This window comes from Schistocerca nitens, chromosome 3 (assembly GCF_023898315.1).
Source record: "Schistocerca nitens isolate TAMUIC-IGC-003100 chromosome 3, iqSchNite1.1, whole genome shotgun sequence".
NCBI lineage: Eukaryota > Metazoa > Arthropoda > Insecta > Orthoptera > Acrididae > Schistocerca > Schistocerca nitens.
The window spans coordinates 881,819,017-881,838,627 of NC_064616.1; the positions used below are offsets into that span (position 1 = coordinate 881,819,017).

General features: G+C 38.7%; 1 protein-coding gene across 2 annotated transcripts in view; it reads left to right on the top strand.

The window, feature by feature from the left end:
* Window positions 1-210: 210 nt before the first annotated feature.
* LOC126249802 (ELL-associated factor 1-like) overlaps window positions 211-19,611 on the top strand; it is a 77,048-nt gene continuing 57,647 nt past the window's right edge. Inside the window, exon 1 of one of the 2 annotated variants that reach the window (XM_049951496.1) lies at window positions 211-622. In XM_049951496.1, coding sequence (XP_049807453.1) covers window positions 481-622 — 142 coding nt within the window. In that variant the 5' untranslated portion in view covers window positions 211-480. The remainder of the gene's footprint in view (window positions 623-19,611) is intronic. The other variant, XM_049951495.1, reaches the window with a different exon arrangement.

Here is a 19,611-nt window from a genome sequence, read left to right on the forward strand (position 1 = left end):
AGATCGTAACGTGTGGACGGGCCTTTAAGTTGTACGGTAATCAGGTTGATGTGCAGCGTGAATCGATCTATACTAGAGGCGAGAACAACAGTAGACCTGTAAATAGTCGACTCCATTGCGTCACATAGTTTGCGCATCGACCGGATCAAACATCGATAGTTAAAATTTTGAAAACCCGCAACAATATGTACCATCGATATATTCGATTATGATCGATATCTCTACTGTGACTGCTGACAGCTGTTGTGGTTGGAGAAGCAAGTGTCTGGTCTCGGTATTGATTGTTGTGTGCAGATTTATTGACGAACGTTGACCGTCTTGTGTACATGTAAACATATTCACCAGAATGTGGGCGTGTATGCAGATTACAAGGAAAGTAGAATGCTTGAGCGTTACCCAGGAAATATGAAGAGGTTGTGAATCTGCAACCAAATATATAATTGAGATATAAATTTGCCTTTCGGCAACCTAGTAACTCTTATGCGAAAGTCTGTCCCAAAACATGTCGGCAGCGCCAGCAGAACGATGGCAGATCAGTTGGGTGTGGGCTCTGGGGTGATGGAGCTAAAACTGGGTCAGAGTTTTACAAGTAAAAATTCGGCATCATTTCATACATTACGATGTGAGTATAACATCTTTCACGTTATTTTATACATGGTTACTTTATTCTCGAAGAATGAAGTCTATTTTGCCCTTGTTTATATTAAGCGATCAATTGTAAACATGAAGCAGAAACTATTGGTTTGATTTTTGTTTCGTCAACTTGCTGCTTAAACACTAGCTCCAAAAGAATCATTTGTTGTCAGATGTGCTGTGCTGTACTCCACTGGCCCTGTCTCTAGCCATGTATGATGTCCGAATACCACATTGAAATACAAAAGGACTTACATTAGGGTGCACTGAAAAATATTAATTGTTGTTGGAGGTGACCCACTAACAGCCAATACGTATAACGTTGTCGTGATATCGTTTTAATGCCCGAGTGTTAATAGATTAAATACTTAAAGGTGCTGGATTTGCTTTGCAGAATAGGGAAGTGCACCAGTTTTTATCATCAGGATGCGCTCAATTTATCAAACTTTGACCGTCTTTTCAATTTTTTTTTTTTTTTTTTTTGTGACCATTTGCTTCCTTCAGCGTCTTCACATTTGTGTGTTTTCGGTAATTCTATTAGTAATTTTATTTCATATGTTACTGTATGATCTCATTGCCTCCATGACCAGCATTTGTGCAGCAAAATTTATAAAATACATTCAAAATTAGTTTGTACAGTCAGCAGCCTGCATTGCTACCACATAGACCTGTGTTGCATACTCTTTTCAATTTTTGCATTTTGGTTTATCTCCGTAGTACAATAATGAAACTGTGATACAACAGTTTGGCTGTAGAGGACCATATGTTCTGTTCTGCAGCAGGAATTGATCAGTGTCATTTTATGGCAAAAGAATATGTTTAACTGATACGACAGCTTACTACCTAGTTTTCCAGATATAACTAAACTGTAATTTTAGTTAAAATAAAACTTTATTAACTTGTTATATGCTGCTACAGTAACAGCAACAACAGTTGCTACTAATACTACTGTTGCTACCACCACCACAACAAACACCAGCATCAATGTTGCTTTTGTTTATTGTGAACATAGTAGTAGCAATAGTTTATGCTGACTGAGGTCATTTTGCTCATCGTAGTGTTACACTTGCTTTTATTAGCTTCAGGTCTGTGACTAGTTGTTGCAAAGATCATTAGTTGGGCATACACTTTCCTTCATTCCTTTTAAATTCATCTACATCTATACTCTACAAACCACTGTGAAGTGCATGACAAAGGGCATGTCCCATTACTCTAGTTACTAGATCTTTTCCCATTCCATTCACGTATGGAGTGCCAGAAGAATGATTGCTCAAAGATCTCTGTGTGCACTGGGACTAGTGCAGCCTTGTCTTCGAAATCCCAATGGAAGAGACACATAGGGGTTTCTAGTATTTTCCTAGATTCTTTACTTAAAGTTGGTTCTAGAAAGTTTCTAAGTACATTTTCACGTGGTTGTTTCCATCTATCTTCAAGCATCTGCCAACTCAGTTCTTTCAGCATATTTGTAACACTCTCCCGTGGTTCAGATGAACCTGTGACCACACATACAAGCATTCTTTGTATCACATTAATGTCCCCTGTGGTATGGGTCCCACACACTTGAACAATATTCTAGACTGGGTTGGATGAGTGTTTCGTGTGCAATCAAATGATTAAAGATTTTTGTTGCTGAATAATGTACTCCTTTTTGAGCTACTGACAGCTTCAATAACGGATAGGAAAGGTCATTTTTCCCTCTAGTGTTGTACGTATGAACATCACTGTTCTTCACAAATTGAGGTAGATTATTTGTAATGAATTTCATTAGCGAATATATGTACTCTGATGGTGCAGTTAAAATACCTAACTCATTGAATAGGTGCCTACATGACGTCCTTGGGTGAACACCACTAATTATTCTCACTGCTCTCTTTTGTGCAATCAATACTTTATGTCTAAGTGGTGAGTTATCCCAGAAAACTAGTCCATAAGACATTACTGAGCGGACACCCAAAAATTTGGAGAAATCTCCCCTGTTGACTGAGCCCTGTTCATATGCTTCATCAATTGTCGGTATGACTCTGTTCGGTGTACAGAACTGCATATAGTGAGTTTTTTCAAAATTAAGGGAGAGTCCATTTTCTGAGAACCACTTAATAATTCTTTGAAAGACATTTTTAACAATATCTTCAGCTGCTTTTTCTGTAATGGAATTTATTATAACACTTGTGTCATCTGCAAAAAAGTAGTAGTTCTGCTTGGTGAATGTTAAGTGAGAGGTCATTCACATGAATAAGGAACAGCAGATGATCCAAAATTGAACCCTATGGGACTCCCTTTGTGATAACTCTCCATTCACTAGAATTTACCAACCTCCCAACATTATTTGTGTTAGTCAGCACAACCTTTTGCTTTCTGTTCGTTAAGTATGATTCAAACCAGCTGTGTGTATAGCCTTCAGTTCAATAAAACCTAAGTTTTTCTAAGAATGTGACATGATACACACAGTCAAATGCGTGTGACATGATCCACACAGTCAAATGCCTTGGAAAGATCACAAAAAATACCAACTGGCGATAATTTGTTATTTAGGGCTTGTACTATTTGATGGGTAAATGTGTAGATAGCATTCTCAGTCGAGTAACCCTTTCAGAATCCAAGCTATGACATGCTGAGTAAATTATTTTCACTTAAATGTGAGACTACCCTTGAATACATAACTTTTTCAAATATTTTAGAAAATGAAGTCAGCAATGAGATTGGTCTATGATTATTCAAGTCACTCTTGTCCCCTTTCTTATGAAGAGGTTTGACAATTGCATATTCAAATCTGTCTGGAAAAATTCCCTGTGCCAGCAAAGTATTACATATATCACTAAGGACTCCACTTATTAAATCAGAACAACACTTCAAAATTATATCACTAAGAATTCTACTTATTAAATTAGAACAACACTTCAAGATTCTATTAGAAACTCCATCAACACCACATGAGATCTTGTTTTTCAGTATATTTATAATTCCCTTAATTTCAGTGGGGGATTTTGGTGCTATTTCTAAAGGCCTAAAGTCCTGGAGAATGACATTTTTAACCTTTTTTTTTTTTTTAACTGAACCCTTTAACCCTATTTTTGCTGCTACATTCAGAAAGTGGTTGTTAAAAATACTTGCAACTTGTGAATTATGACTCACAACCTCATCATTTAGCTTTATTGCTATGGTATGCTGTGCATATCAGTTAGCGTAATTAATGGATCCAGGACATGTGTTTTTACTTTACAAAACATTACCTGAGTTGAAATCACAATGAACCAAATGCTAACGTAAAATTTAATCTATTCCATGATAAATTCATACCATTATTTGAAAACAGCTTTTCACATAAGCTAATCGGATATGACACCAAACAGCCATGTAAAAATCCCTGGTTCACTAGAGGGATTAAAGAATCTTGTGAAAGGAAGAGGGAAATCTTATCTATTGGCAAGAACAACTAGAGATGCTGCAGTAGTTACACACAACAAAAACTGCTTCTCAAAATTACTAAAAAAAGTTATAAAAAATTAAGGAACTTGCACATAATGTCAGAAATTAGTAATTCCGACAAAATACTTAAGGAACGTATGGAGTGCAGTGAAACAAAAGACAGGACAACCAGGCCACATAACATGATATTATCGTGAATAAAAATCTCTCGGTGTACATGCCGCGTCAATTCTGGATAAAACTCCAAGCTTTCGACCACTACCTCCATGGTCGTCGTCAGGGTTAAAACTGACTGTCGTGAACTAGCGAGGTTCCCACTTTTATATGCCAGAAGAAACCAGAGTAATAGCCCACGCATCGAATTACTGGGACTCTGTGATCCGGGAAGCAGTCGAAATTAGACTCAGCAATAACAACTTTAACAGAGACAACGGCTATGCACTTAGTAACACTTGGAAGAGTGCACTGGATAAAGAAAAATCGCAGAGAAAAACTTCCCGCACTTTACCTCCTGATTCAAGGGATGGCGCTGCAAGCAACGCAGGATAGAAACTACATCTATGGAAGTAGAGGGCACCACTTCACTACGCGCCATATCGCTGTTGCTATGACGTATTCCAGCCAATCAGAAGCCGTCCTTGGCATATAAAAGTGGGAACCTCGCTAGTTCACGACAGTCAGTTTTAGCCCTGACGACGACCATGGAGGTAGTGGTCGAAAGCTTGGAGTTTTATCCAGAATTGACGCGGCATGTACACCGAGAGATTTTTATTCAAGAAATACGTCGCAAAAGACTTCGTAGCCATTATATTATCGTTATTGATCTGAATGAAAGGGCTATAAATGATAAGTTGTAGGGAGCAATATATTTAATAATCATTCCGTAAATATAGTAGAAAGTATAGGGGCAAAGAGTTCAACAGAAAAATAATAGCAGTATGTTGAAAAAGTAACTCTCATAAAATTAAATCATATGAATATATCACCAACTTCTCATTCTGAAATTAAGATTAGTGCAGTAAACAGCTTTCTCAGTACAGCAACTCTATTGAAATCCATACTGTGTTTCACTGAGGATATCATTGTAATTTAGGTGAGATACTATTCTAGAATAAACCACCTTCTCAAAAATTTTGGAAAATGGTGTCAGCAGTGAAACAGGTTTGCAGTTATTGACACATCTCCTATCACCTTTCTTAACGAGGGGATTGACAACAGCATATTTCAGTCTCCCTGGAAAAATGCCTTGAGAAGTGATGCAGTAAATGTTTCAGATAAGACCAAGATTGTTATACGGGAACAAATCTTTAGTACTCTATTGGAAAAACAATCAAATCCAGTTAAGTTTTAATTTTTGAGATAATACATAATTTCTTAATTTCAGAAGGAGAAGTTAGTGATCCTCAGTGATAAACCTGCATAAGTTCATAGCAAAATTTGGAGTAATATTATATCACCTGTCTAATAAAAGGAAGTAAACAATAATTTATGGTGATTTGAATATTAATTTTCTGATTGAGGGAGAGAAAAAATATGAAGTAGAAATTTTACTTAACACTTACGGTCTAACCTCAGTTGTAAACTTTCCCACCAGAATTGTGCAAGAAAGAAGTACTTAAATAGATGAGTATATTTTTATGTGAAGGCATGGTCAGCAAAGTTAGTGTTCATCCAATGTTAAATGGGTTATTGGAGCATGATTGTCAATCAGCCATAGTAAACAGCATGATAACGGATCATTCCATGTAAAATCACAGATATTTTGGTGGAGCCTAAGGTGACCATTTAAGAATTTATTCTTATTTGGTACATAGATACCTGCATTTCTTAGTAGTAAAACTGTCCAATAGCGCTCTCCTAAAGATAACCATTTTTGAAAAATTCGGGTTTGAAGACTCGGGTGTGTACCTAGTCATTAGTCAGACACCAATTTCTGTACTTTCAGAGACCTACTACTCAATAATGAGTTGACCTACAGACCTCAGTTTTTTTGTGGAATTAGTATATAGGCCACTAAGCTGAAATAGGTATGAAGAGTAGAATACATCATTCAGATTTTTTGTGAAAAATGTTGAAAAACGTACTTTTTCAGTGCTGTGCTTTAAATTTTTTTTTTTTTTTTTAATCATAACATTGCACAGGGAAATTGTAGAGACCACATCTTGTGTGCTGTAACTCTGTAGTCCTAATATTAAATATAAATAATAATGAAAAGCATTAGGCATTGCAATTAGTAGTTCATACTTTCTCTTAAAGATGACTCCATCACAAAACAATGTCAGTCAAACTTGGCAACAAGTCCTTGGGGGGGGGGGGGTGGCTATGTAGACAATTGAATCTCAGCTTGATTTTTTGCTGGAATTTTTATATAGCTAGTAGCAATCCCAAGTGCAAAGACGTATATCATAACAGACTTTATTCATTGACACAGAATAAAATGAAAATGCTACTTACACATGCAATCCACGTTCAACACTGCAGGGAATTGGTAAATAAAAACCATGTGTATCCCTTGAAAAAAGGTTCCTGAAATATATGTGTGTGTGTATGTGTGTGTAAAAATTCTACAAAGAACAGTTTCATAATAAAGTTCAAATATAAAGAAGGAGATCGTCATTTAAAACTCTTTTGCTTTGCATATAACTTTGTTTTTGCTTGACATCTTCATCCAAAAACAAAATAAGTTCACTGAAAGGTGAGAGATGCAATTTTTTCACAGTACTTATTGTCAAGTTTATACAACTACGCACTGTGACTTTGTAATGATGGGACATCCACCTTAACATGTAACTTTGGAGAAGGGGAACCAAACAGCATCATTCGTACTGAACCGTGAAAGGAATCGTGATTCAGCAGGAGGCATGCAATTAATCTCAACATCTTTAAATTCATGTGATGCATGGGAAATGTGTCCTATGTACCAGTTTTCATTGTATTTGAAAGCCTCGTATTGTCTGACTTTCAGCTGTTCCCACAGAGCATTTTCATGAGCTTCCATAGCAACAATGCTTGCATTTACATCTGTTGGAAGTGTCTTCTTCATTAGAAAGGTGTAAGTAGCAGTAACTAGGTATACATGGTGCAGTCATGTTCGTGGAACTGTCCTCATTGTACAGTACCTGTGTTCCAAGAAACCTTCATATGGTTTGATCTCTTGTGAAGAAACAATGGACATGTGAACAACCTGTATTTTGTGGAGTATTTTGTGCACATCTCTTTCAGATTAAATAAAATAATCATTTTATTTACCATGACAGAAACGTAATATATCCTTCCTTGTAAAAAATCTTGAGAAATTATATTTTTTGTAAAATATCAGTACATCTTGTTCCACAATTTCAGGTAACATCTTTTAACCTTTTCTGCTTTCTGAAGCAGCAGTTACACCTCTGCACTCTAACTTTTCTTGCTACACGAGCCATGTACTCTGTGACACCAATAGTAAATGCCATGAAGATGGAGAAAGTGGTAAAACTTGAATGTGTTCACTGCAAGTTGAATTTTGGTTTCTTAGAGCACAGGTAGCGAAAGACAGTTGCAGGAACACGATTGCACCATGCATTCTAGTCACTGCTACTAACACCTTTCTAATGAAGAAACTTCTAACAGATGCAAATGGGAGCACTGTTGCAATGGAAGTTCATTGTGGGAACAGCTGCAAGTTGGACAATGTGTGGCTTTCAAATTCAGTAAAAACTGGTACATAGGATACATTTCCCATGCATAACATGAATTTAAAGATCTTGAGTTTAACTGCATGCCTCCTGCTGAATTACAGTTCCTTTCGTGGTTCAGTATGAATGATGCTGTTTGGGTCCCCTTCTCCAATGTTATATCTAAGGTGGATGTCCTGGATGTCCCATCATCACAAAGTCACAGTGTGCAGTTGTATAAACCTGACAATAAGTACTGTCAAAAAATTGTATCGCTCACCTTTCAGTGAATTTATTTTGTTTTTGGATCAAGATGTCAAGGAAAACAAAGTTATGTGCAAGGCAGAAGTGTTTTAAAAGTACAGTTTCCTTCTTTATATCTGAATTTTATTATGAAACTGTTATTTGTAGAATTGTTACATCAATATATACCAGTATGTAATTAAAAGGTTATTAATGTCTCTCATTATTGCTTGCACTCTTTCTTATGTTTCACTGAGAATATCTTTTTAATTTACAGTAACAGAATAAGAATTTATCATATGCTGAAAGACATTTAACAGTGAAATTCAACATATAAATTAAGAAAAATGAATAGTAACTGTTTTCAGCTCTTACCAGTTTGCAGTTGTGACCTATAGCCCAACCACAAATATTTTAGGAACCTTTTTTCTAGACGATACACACGGTTTTCATTTACCAGTTCCCTGTAGCATTGGTTGTGAATTGTGTGCATAACTGGAAATTCATTTTATTCTATGTGAATGAATAAAGTTTGTTAGGATATTCTTCTTTGCACCTAGGATTCTACTAGCTATACAAACATTTCAGCCAAAATTCAAGCTGAGATTCAATTGGCTGTGTACCCCTACAGGACTTTGAAGTTTGTCAAATTTCACATTTTTTTGTGATGGAGTCATCTTTAAGAGAAGGTAAGAATGACTAACTGCAATGCCAAATGCTTTACCGAGTGAGATGGCACAGTGGTTAGCACACTGGGCTCGCATTCAGGATGATGACGGTTCAAACCCACCTCTTGCCATCCTGATTTAGGTTTCCCATGATTTCCTTAAATCTCTCTCTCTCTCTCTCTCTCTCTCGCTCTCTCTCTCTATTCGTTTAGTCGGTTCCGACTCTTCGTGACCACATGAACCAAATCACGCCACTTTTTCCTGTCTTGCACTTTCTCCCATAGACCTTCCAGGTTGGAACACATTGCTTCTGTGATGCCATCGATCCATCTCATCCTCTGACGTCCTCTTCTTCTAGTTCCTTCAATCTTCCCCAGCATTAATGTTTTTTCCAGCGAGGCATGCCTTCGCATTGTGTGTCCAAAGTAGGTCAGCTTTTGTTTTAAGATTAGACCTTCCAGGGAGAAATCTGGTTTAATTTGCTCCAATATTGATCTGTTGGTTCTCTTTGCAGTCCATGGAACTCTAAGAAGTTTCCTCCAACACCACAATTCGAAGGAGTCAATTCTTCGCTGTTCAGCCTTTCTAATGGTCCAGGTCTCACATCCATACATCACAACTGGAAAGACCATAGCCCTCACAATACGGATCTTTGTTGCTAGTGTTATATCTCTGGACCTTATAACCTTGTCAAGGTTTGACATCGCCTGTCTACCGAGCAACAGGCGTCTCCGGATTTCATGGCTGCAGTCACCGTCAGCAGAGATCTGGGAACCGAGATAACTGAATGTGGTCACTACCTCCTTGGTTTCTCCTGCTATATCCCACGAATTGGTAGGTGTAGTTGCCATAATTTTCGTTTTCTTCACATTCAGCATAAGACCAGCCTTTTCACTTTCGTCTTTCACCTTCAGTAAGAGTGTTCTCAATTCTTCTTCACTTTCTGCCAACAGGATCGTATCATCCGCGTACCTGAGGTTGTTTACATTTATTCCAGCTATTTTAATTCCTGTTTCTCCTTCATCTAGCCTCACATTCCTCATGACACGTTCTGCATACAGATTGAATAAGTACGGTGACAGTATGCAGCCTTGCCGGACCCCTTTCTGAATCTTTATCCATTTCGTTGTTCCATACATAGTTCTCACCGTGGCTTCTTGGTCAAGGTATAAACTCCGTATCAGATGAATTAGGTGATCTGGTACACCCATGTTTTTCAGTACGTTCCATAATTTGTTGTGATCGACGCAGTCAAAGGCTTTGGCGTAGTCAATAAAGCAGAGGTACACATCTTTCTGGAATTCTCTTGCTTTTTCCATAATCCACCGAATGTTAGCAATTTGATCTCTAGTTCCTCTTCCTTTCCTAAATCCAGCTTGTTCTTCTGGCAGCTCTCGATCTAGATATTGGTGAAGTCTATTTTGTAAGATTTTCAACATAACTTCCTTAAATCACTTCAGACAAATCCCGGGATGGTTCTTTCGAAAGGGCATGGTGGACTTCCTCTCCCATCCTTTGCTAATCCAATGGGACCAATGACCTTGATGTTTGGTCCCCTCTTCCAAATGAACCAACCAACCAGCCAAGTGCTTTTCGTTATTATTTGTGCTAAATGCTAGGACTAAAGAGTTACAGTGTACAAGATGAGGTCTCTACTGTTTCCCTCTGCAAAGTTAATGATGTTTTAAAAAATCACAAATTTAAGGAACAGCATAGAAAAAGTGTGGTTTTCAACACTTTTCATAAAAGATCTGAATGATGTATCCTACTTTTTATACTTATATCAACTTAGTGGAGTACATACTAGATGCATAAAAAAACAGGTCTGTAGATGAACTCAGTATTGAATAGTAGGTCTCTGAAAATAGGGAACTGGTGCCTGACTAATGACTGGGTACACATCCTTGAGTCTTCAAACCTGAATTTATTAAAAATGGTTAGAGTTAGGACAGTGCTATTTGGCTGTTTTACTATCAAGAGATGTAGGTTCAAATGGCTCTGAGCACTATGGGACTTAACATCTGAGGTCATCAGTCCCCTAGAACTTAGAACTACTTAAACCTAACTAACCTAAGGACAGCACACACAACCATGCCCGAGGCAGGATTCGAACCTTCGACCGTAACGGTCGCGTGGTTCCAGACTGAAGCGACTAGAACCACTCGGCCACACCAGCCGGCAAGAGATGTAGGTATCCATGTACCAGATATGACTAAATTCTGAAATGGTCACCTTACGATCCCTTGTGAAATTGCATGGAATGGCCCTAACTGTAAATCAAGTGTTAAATAGGAAAACAATTGAAATAGTTAATGAAGTCACAACAGACATCTTTAGTAGGAACTTGCAGGCATCCACTGGAATGAGGTACACATAGCAATGGACATAAATTATAAACTTTGGAGTAACTAGACAGTTGATTGCAGTGGCATAGTGAAGCTCCAGAAGATGTGGGTATGCCAGCATTTCTCAATCGTTGGTGTGGCATGCTGCAACTGTACATGTCTGTGGTTTCGTTGTGAGATGCCAACCTTGCTTTGACACCTTGTCCTTCAGACACCACCACATTCCTCTTCCCCAAACCTCTTCACCGTTGTTGTGTAGGGTGGATGTTCCGTGCCTGCAGCCTCAGTATCTGCCTTGCAAGTTACCAGGAACACTAACTGAAAAAGCAGTCACAGGGTACACGCCTGCATTCAGAAATGCAGATATTGTAGTTGGGTGAACATTAAGTGTATCTTCTTGGGTGGCGTGATGACCATATGGGGATGTCACATACATAGACATCTGTTCAGGTAGCTGAATGGGTGGCAATGTCGGTGGCAGCAGGGCATCAACCACCATGGGCAGCACAGTGGATTGTGCTGGCCGTGACTGTTGAAGAGAGAGAAGCGACAGCTGGTGTGGACCCCAGTGACATGCTGGGCCTGTGGACAAACATTCTGGAGTAGACTCACTGACACAGAAGCACACCACAGCTGGTTTTGTTGGTACAGCTGAAGCTGTGTAGAACCTTGGACGACATGAGATCATCCAATGGCTTTCTTAATGACTCTGTGCTGGGAGGAATGGAATTTCTTCATGTGACTTTTGAATGAACCATTTAGCTTCACTGTTGCACTGAGGAAGCTGAAAAGGTGCAATAGTCACATGGTGTATGCCATTGGCAGCACAAAATTGTTGGAAATTGGCTGTGGTCCATTGTTATTGGCTGTGGTCCATTGTTCGAGATAGTGACATCTGGAAGCCCTTCAAGACAAAAAAGTAGAAGATAAAGCCGATACTATACGTGCAGTGGTGGAGAATTTCATGGGAACAACAAAAGGAAACTTGCTGTACATGTCTACCACTAAACCTGCATTTGTTACAGTATGGATCTGTGAAATCAGTGTTAATGTATTGCCACGAGCTAGATGAGTGTGGCCATTCAAAAAAGCATTTCAGTGGAGCTGACTGATATTCTACAGAAACTTTCCAGTGAGATGTCATTTGCTCAATCTGAGCATCTATTCTGTGCTAAGTACAATGATGCCCAATGAGTTCCTTAATGCAAACTATGCCCCAATGACCTTGGTGCTATAAAGACAAAACTTCCTGCTGTAGGGAGTGAGAAATCACAAGACACATATTGGCATTCTCTGTATGTAACAACAGGACACCTGATCCTGCAGATAGCACATAATAATGCGAAAAATTGTGAAGGTGGCACTGGATGAGGAATTTCTTTCAAACTGCATGGCTACCCATGGTGCATGTATTGCAACACAACCTGAAGAGCTGTGTCAGAATCAGTTGGGGCAGCATGCTGAAAATCGAGAAAAATTTTGAAGACATTAAAAATCCTGAGAATCAATTTGAAAACATGATTCCCCACATGAATCAAACACTGTATCAGTACCGACTGCTAACCAAGACAACAAGTCAGTGTTCAAATGTTGGGCAGTGAGCCCATACAACAACTCATGCTAATAATTTGACAATATCAGAGGACAGCATTGCAGTTTTTGCACTGCCCGAGGTGGGTCAAACTTGGCAGGATTGAACAGGGCCATCAAAGGGCAATGATCTGGCAGCAAATAGAACTTCCGTCCATACAAATATTGGTGGAATTTTGTAACACCAAAGATAACGCCAAGTGCCTCTTTTTCATGCTTGACTGTAGTTTCACTATGCTTTGTTACGAATTTTCAAGGCAAAAGCAACAGGTCTTTCAGGTGAACCAATTTTATGGAAAAGCATAGCTCCAATTTCTCAAGGAGTTGCATCCACAGCTAACATGACAGGCTTAGCTGGAGCGAAGTGAATAAAAAATTGCTGAAATGCATTCTGGGCCTCACAAAAGGAACATTTTTCTAGTGCAGCCAGTTGAGCAATGCAGCAATTTGCACATTGTTAACAACCAATGAGATATAATATGTGAGCTTTCCCATGACTGATTGGAACTCTTTAATGTTTCTGACAAGGGAACCTCCCCATCGCACCCCCCTCAGATTTAGTTATAAGTTGGCACAGTGGATAGGCCTTGAAAAACTGAACACAGATCAATCGAGAAAACAGGAAGAAGTTGTGTGGAACTATGAAAAAACTAAGCAAAATATACAAACTAAGTAGTCCATGTGCAAGATACGCAACATCTAGGAGAGTCTGAGTTCAGGAGCGCCGTGGTCCCGTGGTGAGCGTGAGCAACTGCGGAGCGAGAGGTTCCTGGTTCAAATCTTCCCTAGAGTGAAAAGTTTACTTTCTTTATTTTTGCAAAGTTGTGATCTGTCCGTTTGTTCATTGACGTCTCTGTTCAGTGTAATAAGTTTAGTGTCTGTGTTTTGCGACCACACCGCAAAACCATGCGATTAGTAGCCGAAAGGATGTGTCTGTCCAATGGAAACCGAAAACATTTGATTGCAAGGTCATAGGTCAACCGATTCCTCCACAGGAAAACACGTCTGATATATTCTATATGACACTGGTGACGGCATGTGCGTCACATGACAGGAATATGTTGTCAACCCACCTAACTTGTACACTTGGTGAATGGGTAAAAAGATTCTTCTACCTTGCCCGATTTAGGTTTTCTTGTGGATGTGATAATCACTCCCAAAAAAGTGTGAAAACATAAGAGTCTGTCACATAAACTGCAACAAATGAATGCAACAGTTTCATAGTCGCTCAGTTTTGTCTGTGCTCTGTCAAAACATGTTTGTAACGTTTTCAAATTTTTCCGTGTGTAGACCGTCAAATCCTGCATATGTCCAAGCAAATCTGAACATGTCCTGGAATTTTGGAGAGTGAAGTTGATTATATGTGAGTGCCTGAACTTTGATAATTGTCTGAAAATAAAAAATTAAAATTTTCTCCCGAGGGAAGACTTGAACCAAGGACCTATGGTTCCACAGCTGCACACGCTAACCACGGGACCACGGCGTTCATGTGTTTACAAACACCTGGTTGTTGCCTATATTACACATGGACTACTCAGTTTGTATATTTTGCTTATTTTCCCATAGTTCCACACAACTTCTTCCTGTTTTCTCGATTGATCTGTGTTCAGTTTTTCAAGGCCTATCCACTGTACCAACTTATAACTAATTCTGAGGGGGGTGCGATGGGGAGGTTCCCTTGTGAGCACCGGCAGTTCTATAATTGCAGCCAAATGCGATGTAGCAGGATAAGCACCCTGTGCATGAATTATGTAACCTAAGTAGTTCAGTTCTTCCTGGAAGAAGGAACACTTTTCTTTGATGCACTTTAAGCCAGCCACAGCAATAACTTGAATCAAACACTCTAAATTTGCTAGATGTTCAACAGTTATAGAACCCGTGACTATAATATGACTATAATATTGTCCAAATAGCTTTTACAAGCAGGAAGTTTTGCTGTTAACTGTTCCAAGAACTGTTGAAAATTGCAGAAGTTGAAGCAGTTCCAAGGTGAGTGTTCATAACAAATTATTGCATGGATGCTCGTCCAGTGGTAACTGCAAATATGCCTCATGCAAATCAATCTTTGAAAAGTATCTGCCTTGCCCCAGTCTGTCCATCAATTCCTCTGGATGTGAAAGAGGAAAAGAATCCGTGAAAGTTTATGGGTTTAATGTTGCTTTAAAATCAGCAAGCAGATGTATGGTATACCACAAGAAGGCTTCTTGTGAATAACTGTGGGTGATGCCCATTGGCTTGCAGATACATGTTGGATAACCCGATTGTCGTTCCATCTGTGCAGTTTGCTAATGTATTGCATGGGGGATAGACCGTGAATGAAAAAATTGCAGCCGTGCATTGTCTTTCATTGTAATATGTGTTTCAAACAGTTCCTTGTACTGTACAAGTTTGCTTTTTGTTCAGTTATGAGTGGAACAAAAGGCAGTTCACTTACAGTTGGACACTGGTGCTTCTATTTCCTTAATAAATAAAGACACATATGACAGAATCAGTAGCCTACATTACATCAACCTACTTTTATTTCATCTGCCTACAGTGGACATGAAACTTCATTAATTGGCACGTGTAATTTTCCTGCCAACTTTTCGTGGAGTGACGAACTGTGTTTTGTTTATTCCTGCCTGTGTGTTGCAACTTAAGATTTCCATGATGCAGAAGTGCAAGATTCGATTTGTGCCATTGTCAGTGGCTTACCCAACCTAACCCAATGCACTTGTTCACAGCTTTGCTGCAGCTGTGCATTTGCACAGTGGTGGCCATTGCCTGACCATAGGTTGTCACATAAACTTACAGTTTGAATGTGACCATGCTGTCCACACTGTCAGCAAATTGCATGACAAGGAAAAACTTTCTGGTCATGATTCAAAAAGCACTGAAGACAAGACTGCCTCACAGAATGTTGTAACACATGGCATGTACCAAAAGATTGAAAGATTTTACTTCTACACTTACTGTTTGTCTAAGCTCTTTGTTTAATCATTTTAGCACCATAATGTACGTGAGTGACTTGTGCACTATGAACAAAAGAAATACATAGAGCCTCAAAATCAACCTCTGTTGAGTCAACAATAGTTTGAGATTCCACGATAGGCAGAAGTGTTTTTAGATCAGGATCTGTCAGTTTTAGAATTGCAGCGTAAATACACATATGTGATACATTCTGTGTGATTGAGTCACATAAGATGACATTACTGTAATTGATACCACAAGGACACTTAAACTTACAATGCCTTGTTAGCCCTCTGAGTTGGCAACCCACTATTTTAGAGTTTGATTGGGGCTTGTACTTGAGACGAAGTAATTTAAACTTTGCAGCTGCAACCCGGATCTCACTATCGAAATGTTCATGTAGCAGTTTAACAATGTCGTCATACTTGACTGATTTGGGACTAGTATCTGGACACAGTTTAACACATTGATGGTATACATTGGCAAAAGAGCATTACGCTCCTTACCATTGGGTAAGGGGAGGTGTGATGACGTGAAATGTTTCCATCATCCACTCTTAAGAAAATGTGCCAATGTGACATCATGAACCTACTTTACACTTCAAACGAACTTCTGAGCTTTGACCTTCTGCACCATTACAAAGGAAGGTTTTAGGCACCTTTGAGCTTCTGTGTCATGATGGGGGGGGGGGGGGGGGTGCCTGGGTTTAAAAGAAAGTGGCCATTTAATTGTTTTGCGCAGTGTATATAAACCTTATGAAGTACATGAGTTCAGCAATGTGTGCTCTATGTGTAATTGCTGATGTTCATGATAAATGCATTAAAAAATTGCCTTACTTAGTTTACTTCATTGGTTGGTGACTTATGGAATAATTTTATGGAGCAGTGCCACATGTAGACAAAGTATTCATTGCACAAGTACATTACGTAAGGATAGTATCTGGTGTCTGTTATCAATGTAAGCAACTGTTTAGATGTACTGACAACAGCTCCACAGTACATTTGTGAAGAATCGGACACAATTTGAAAATAATAGTAGCATTAATAAATACTGTGGTGAATGAAATACAACACTAAGAACAAAAATAGCTTCCACTGTCCACAACTTAACCCTCTCTCACACAGAAAGGAGCACAGTACGCAGCCATAAAAATATCTGACCACTTCTGATGTGAAATAGAGATAATGGCAGTTTTAAAAAACAAATTGAAATTATTTCTGCTTGAGAATTCCTCCTACCCGATAAATGAATTTCTGAGTAAATAACTTGTATGTGGTTGAGTTATGTTTATAAGACTGTGTGGTAGCTTAAGATTGAAAAACATCCAGTTATGTTACTGTCCAGCATGTAACCATTTTTTCACGCAGAAAATGTATCTTATTTGTAAAATTACTGACTTATTTCACATGGTAGCAAGTTGTCATGCATATGATCCATGAAATGTGGAAAAAAATTAAACCAAACTTCTGCTTGGTACTGGGCACATAGAAGTTTGGGGAAATGATGAAGGAGGTGGAACAACCTTGATGGTTCGTGGGGAATACAATGTGTAATTCGTGGTGTTGAATAATAGGTGTGCAACTGTGGGATAATGAATGGTTGGTAGTGAAGGACAATAAGATATGATCCATGAAACCAATGCTCTGACCACAGCACATCTCATATCAGTCACTCTGATGTGTTTCCTAGTAGGGCATTATCATTTATTGCATATCTTTACTAATGGTGAACAAATTGTTGTACTATGTATTTCAACAGCTTGCACTTTATATTTTAATGAGAAGACAGAAGCAGACTTAGGTGGGTACCTACCCTCTATTTTAATTGATGGCAGGACAAATGGGACAAAAAAAATTAAAATGTTGTGTGTTGCCTGGACTCCAACCTAAGCTTATAGGCAAGGTGCTTTAGTCTGTTGCAGAGCGACTTGCTCATACTTTTCAGTCTAGTAATCAACCAACATCTTTTTTTCCTCCATAATGCAAGATTTTTCTTATTTTTATCTTTAAATTTAGAAATAACAACTCTCTCTCTCTCTCTCTCTCTCTCTCTCTCTCTCTCTCCCCCTCCCCCCTCCCCCTCCCCCTCCCCCCCTCTCTCTGTGTGTGTGTGTGTGTGTGTGTGTGTGTGTGTGTAATCACCTCTATTACATGAGATTTTAGAATAGGCATAGACATTATGCGCCAAAAGAAATCTTTTCGTCCTCATTACCAGTTGAACCAGGCAATTTTGCTGGTTTACAATCCTACATCCACATACGTATTCTGCAAGCCACTGTATGGTGCGTGGTGGAGGGTACGTTTTACCACTACTAGTCATTTCCCTTCCTTTACCACCCACAAACAGAGCAAGGGAAAAAACAACTGTCTGCATGCCTCCTTACAAATCCTAACTTATTTTATTTTATGTTAATGGCCCTTACGTGAAATGTGCATTGGCAGCAGTAGAATTGTTTCTAGTCAGCTTCAAATGTCAGTTCTCTAAATTTTCTTAATAATGTTCCTCGAACAGAACTTCTCCTTCACTCCAGGGATTCCCATTTGAGTTCCCAAAGCATCACTGTAATGCTTGGTGTTGACTGAACCTACTGGTAACTAATCTAGCAGCCTGCCTCTGAATTGCTTCAATTTATTTCTTTAATCTGATCTGGTGGAAATCTCAGACACTTGAGTAGTACTCAAGAATGGGTCACACTAGTCTTTTATATGCAGTATCCTTCACAAATGACCCACTCTTTCCTAAAACTCGACCATTCGCCTTCCCCACTACAGTCCTTACATGATCATTCCATTTCATATCACTTTGCAGCTTTGCAGTATTATGTCTAGACACTCAATCGATCTGACTCTGTTCAGTAGCACACCATTAATGTTGTATTTGAACATTATGGGATTGTTTTTCTTACTCATCTGCATTAATTTACATTTTTCTACAATTAAAGCTAGTTGCCACTTATCACCAACTAGAAATTTTGTCTAAGTTTTCTTGTATCCTCCTACATCACTCCACAAAGTCACCTTCCCATACACCACAGCAAACAGCTGCAGATTGCTGCTCATTCTGTCTGCCAGATCATTTACATATAAGGACAATAATAGGGGTCTTATCACACTTCCATGGGGCACTCCTGGTGATTCCTTTGTCTTTTATTGACTCTTGCTGTTGAGCACAATGTACTGGATCCTATTACTTAAAGAAGTCTTCGAGCCACTCACATATCTGGGAAACTATTCCATATGCTTGTACCTTTGTTAAGGGTCTTCAGTGGGGCACCATTACAAATGCTTTTTGGAAATCTAGGAATATGGTATCTGTCTTTTGCCCTTCATCCATCGTTCACAGGAGAAGATGCAAGCTGAGTTTTGAACACACAATGCTTCCTAAACAGTGCTAATTTGTGGATCTGTGGACAGAAGTGTTTCCTTCTTAAGGAAATTTACTATGTTGAACCTCGGAATATGTTCAGGGCTACTGCAGCAAACTGATGTGTAGGACAATGGTCTCTAATTTTATAGGTCAGCTCTTTTACCCTCTTTGTGTCTAGGCATCACATGCACTTTTTTCCAGCCATCTGGGACTTTGTGCAGGGTGAGAGATTTGTGAGAAATGCAAGTTAAGTAAGTGCCGTAGAGTACGCTTTGTAAAACCAAATTGGGATTCCATTCAGACCAGATGACTTATTTGTTTTCAAATTTTTAAATTGCTTTTTATGCCATTGACACCTACTGCTATGTCCTCCACATGGGAGACTGTATGATACTCAAACAATGGTATATTTGTATGATACTCCTGGGTGAACTATTTCTTAAATGTGAAATTTAAAACTCCAGCTTTCCTTTGGCTATCTTCTATCGCTGCACCAAATTGGTCAGCAAGTGGTTGCATAGAAGATTAGATTAGATTAATACTAGTTCCATGGATCATGAATACGATATTTCGTAATGATGTGGAACGAGTCAAATTTTCCAATACATGACATAATTAGGTTAATTTAACAATATATAATATAACAACTTTATTTTTTTTGTGTTTTTTGTTTTTCTTTATTTTTTATTTTTTTAATATTCCCCCCCCCCCCCCCTTAATTTATATCTAAAAATTCCT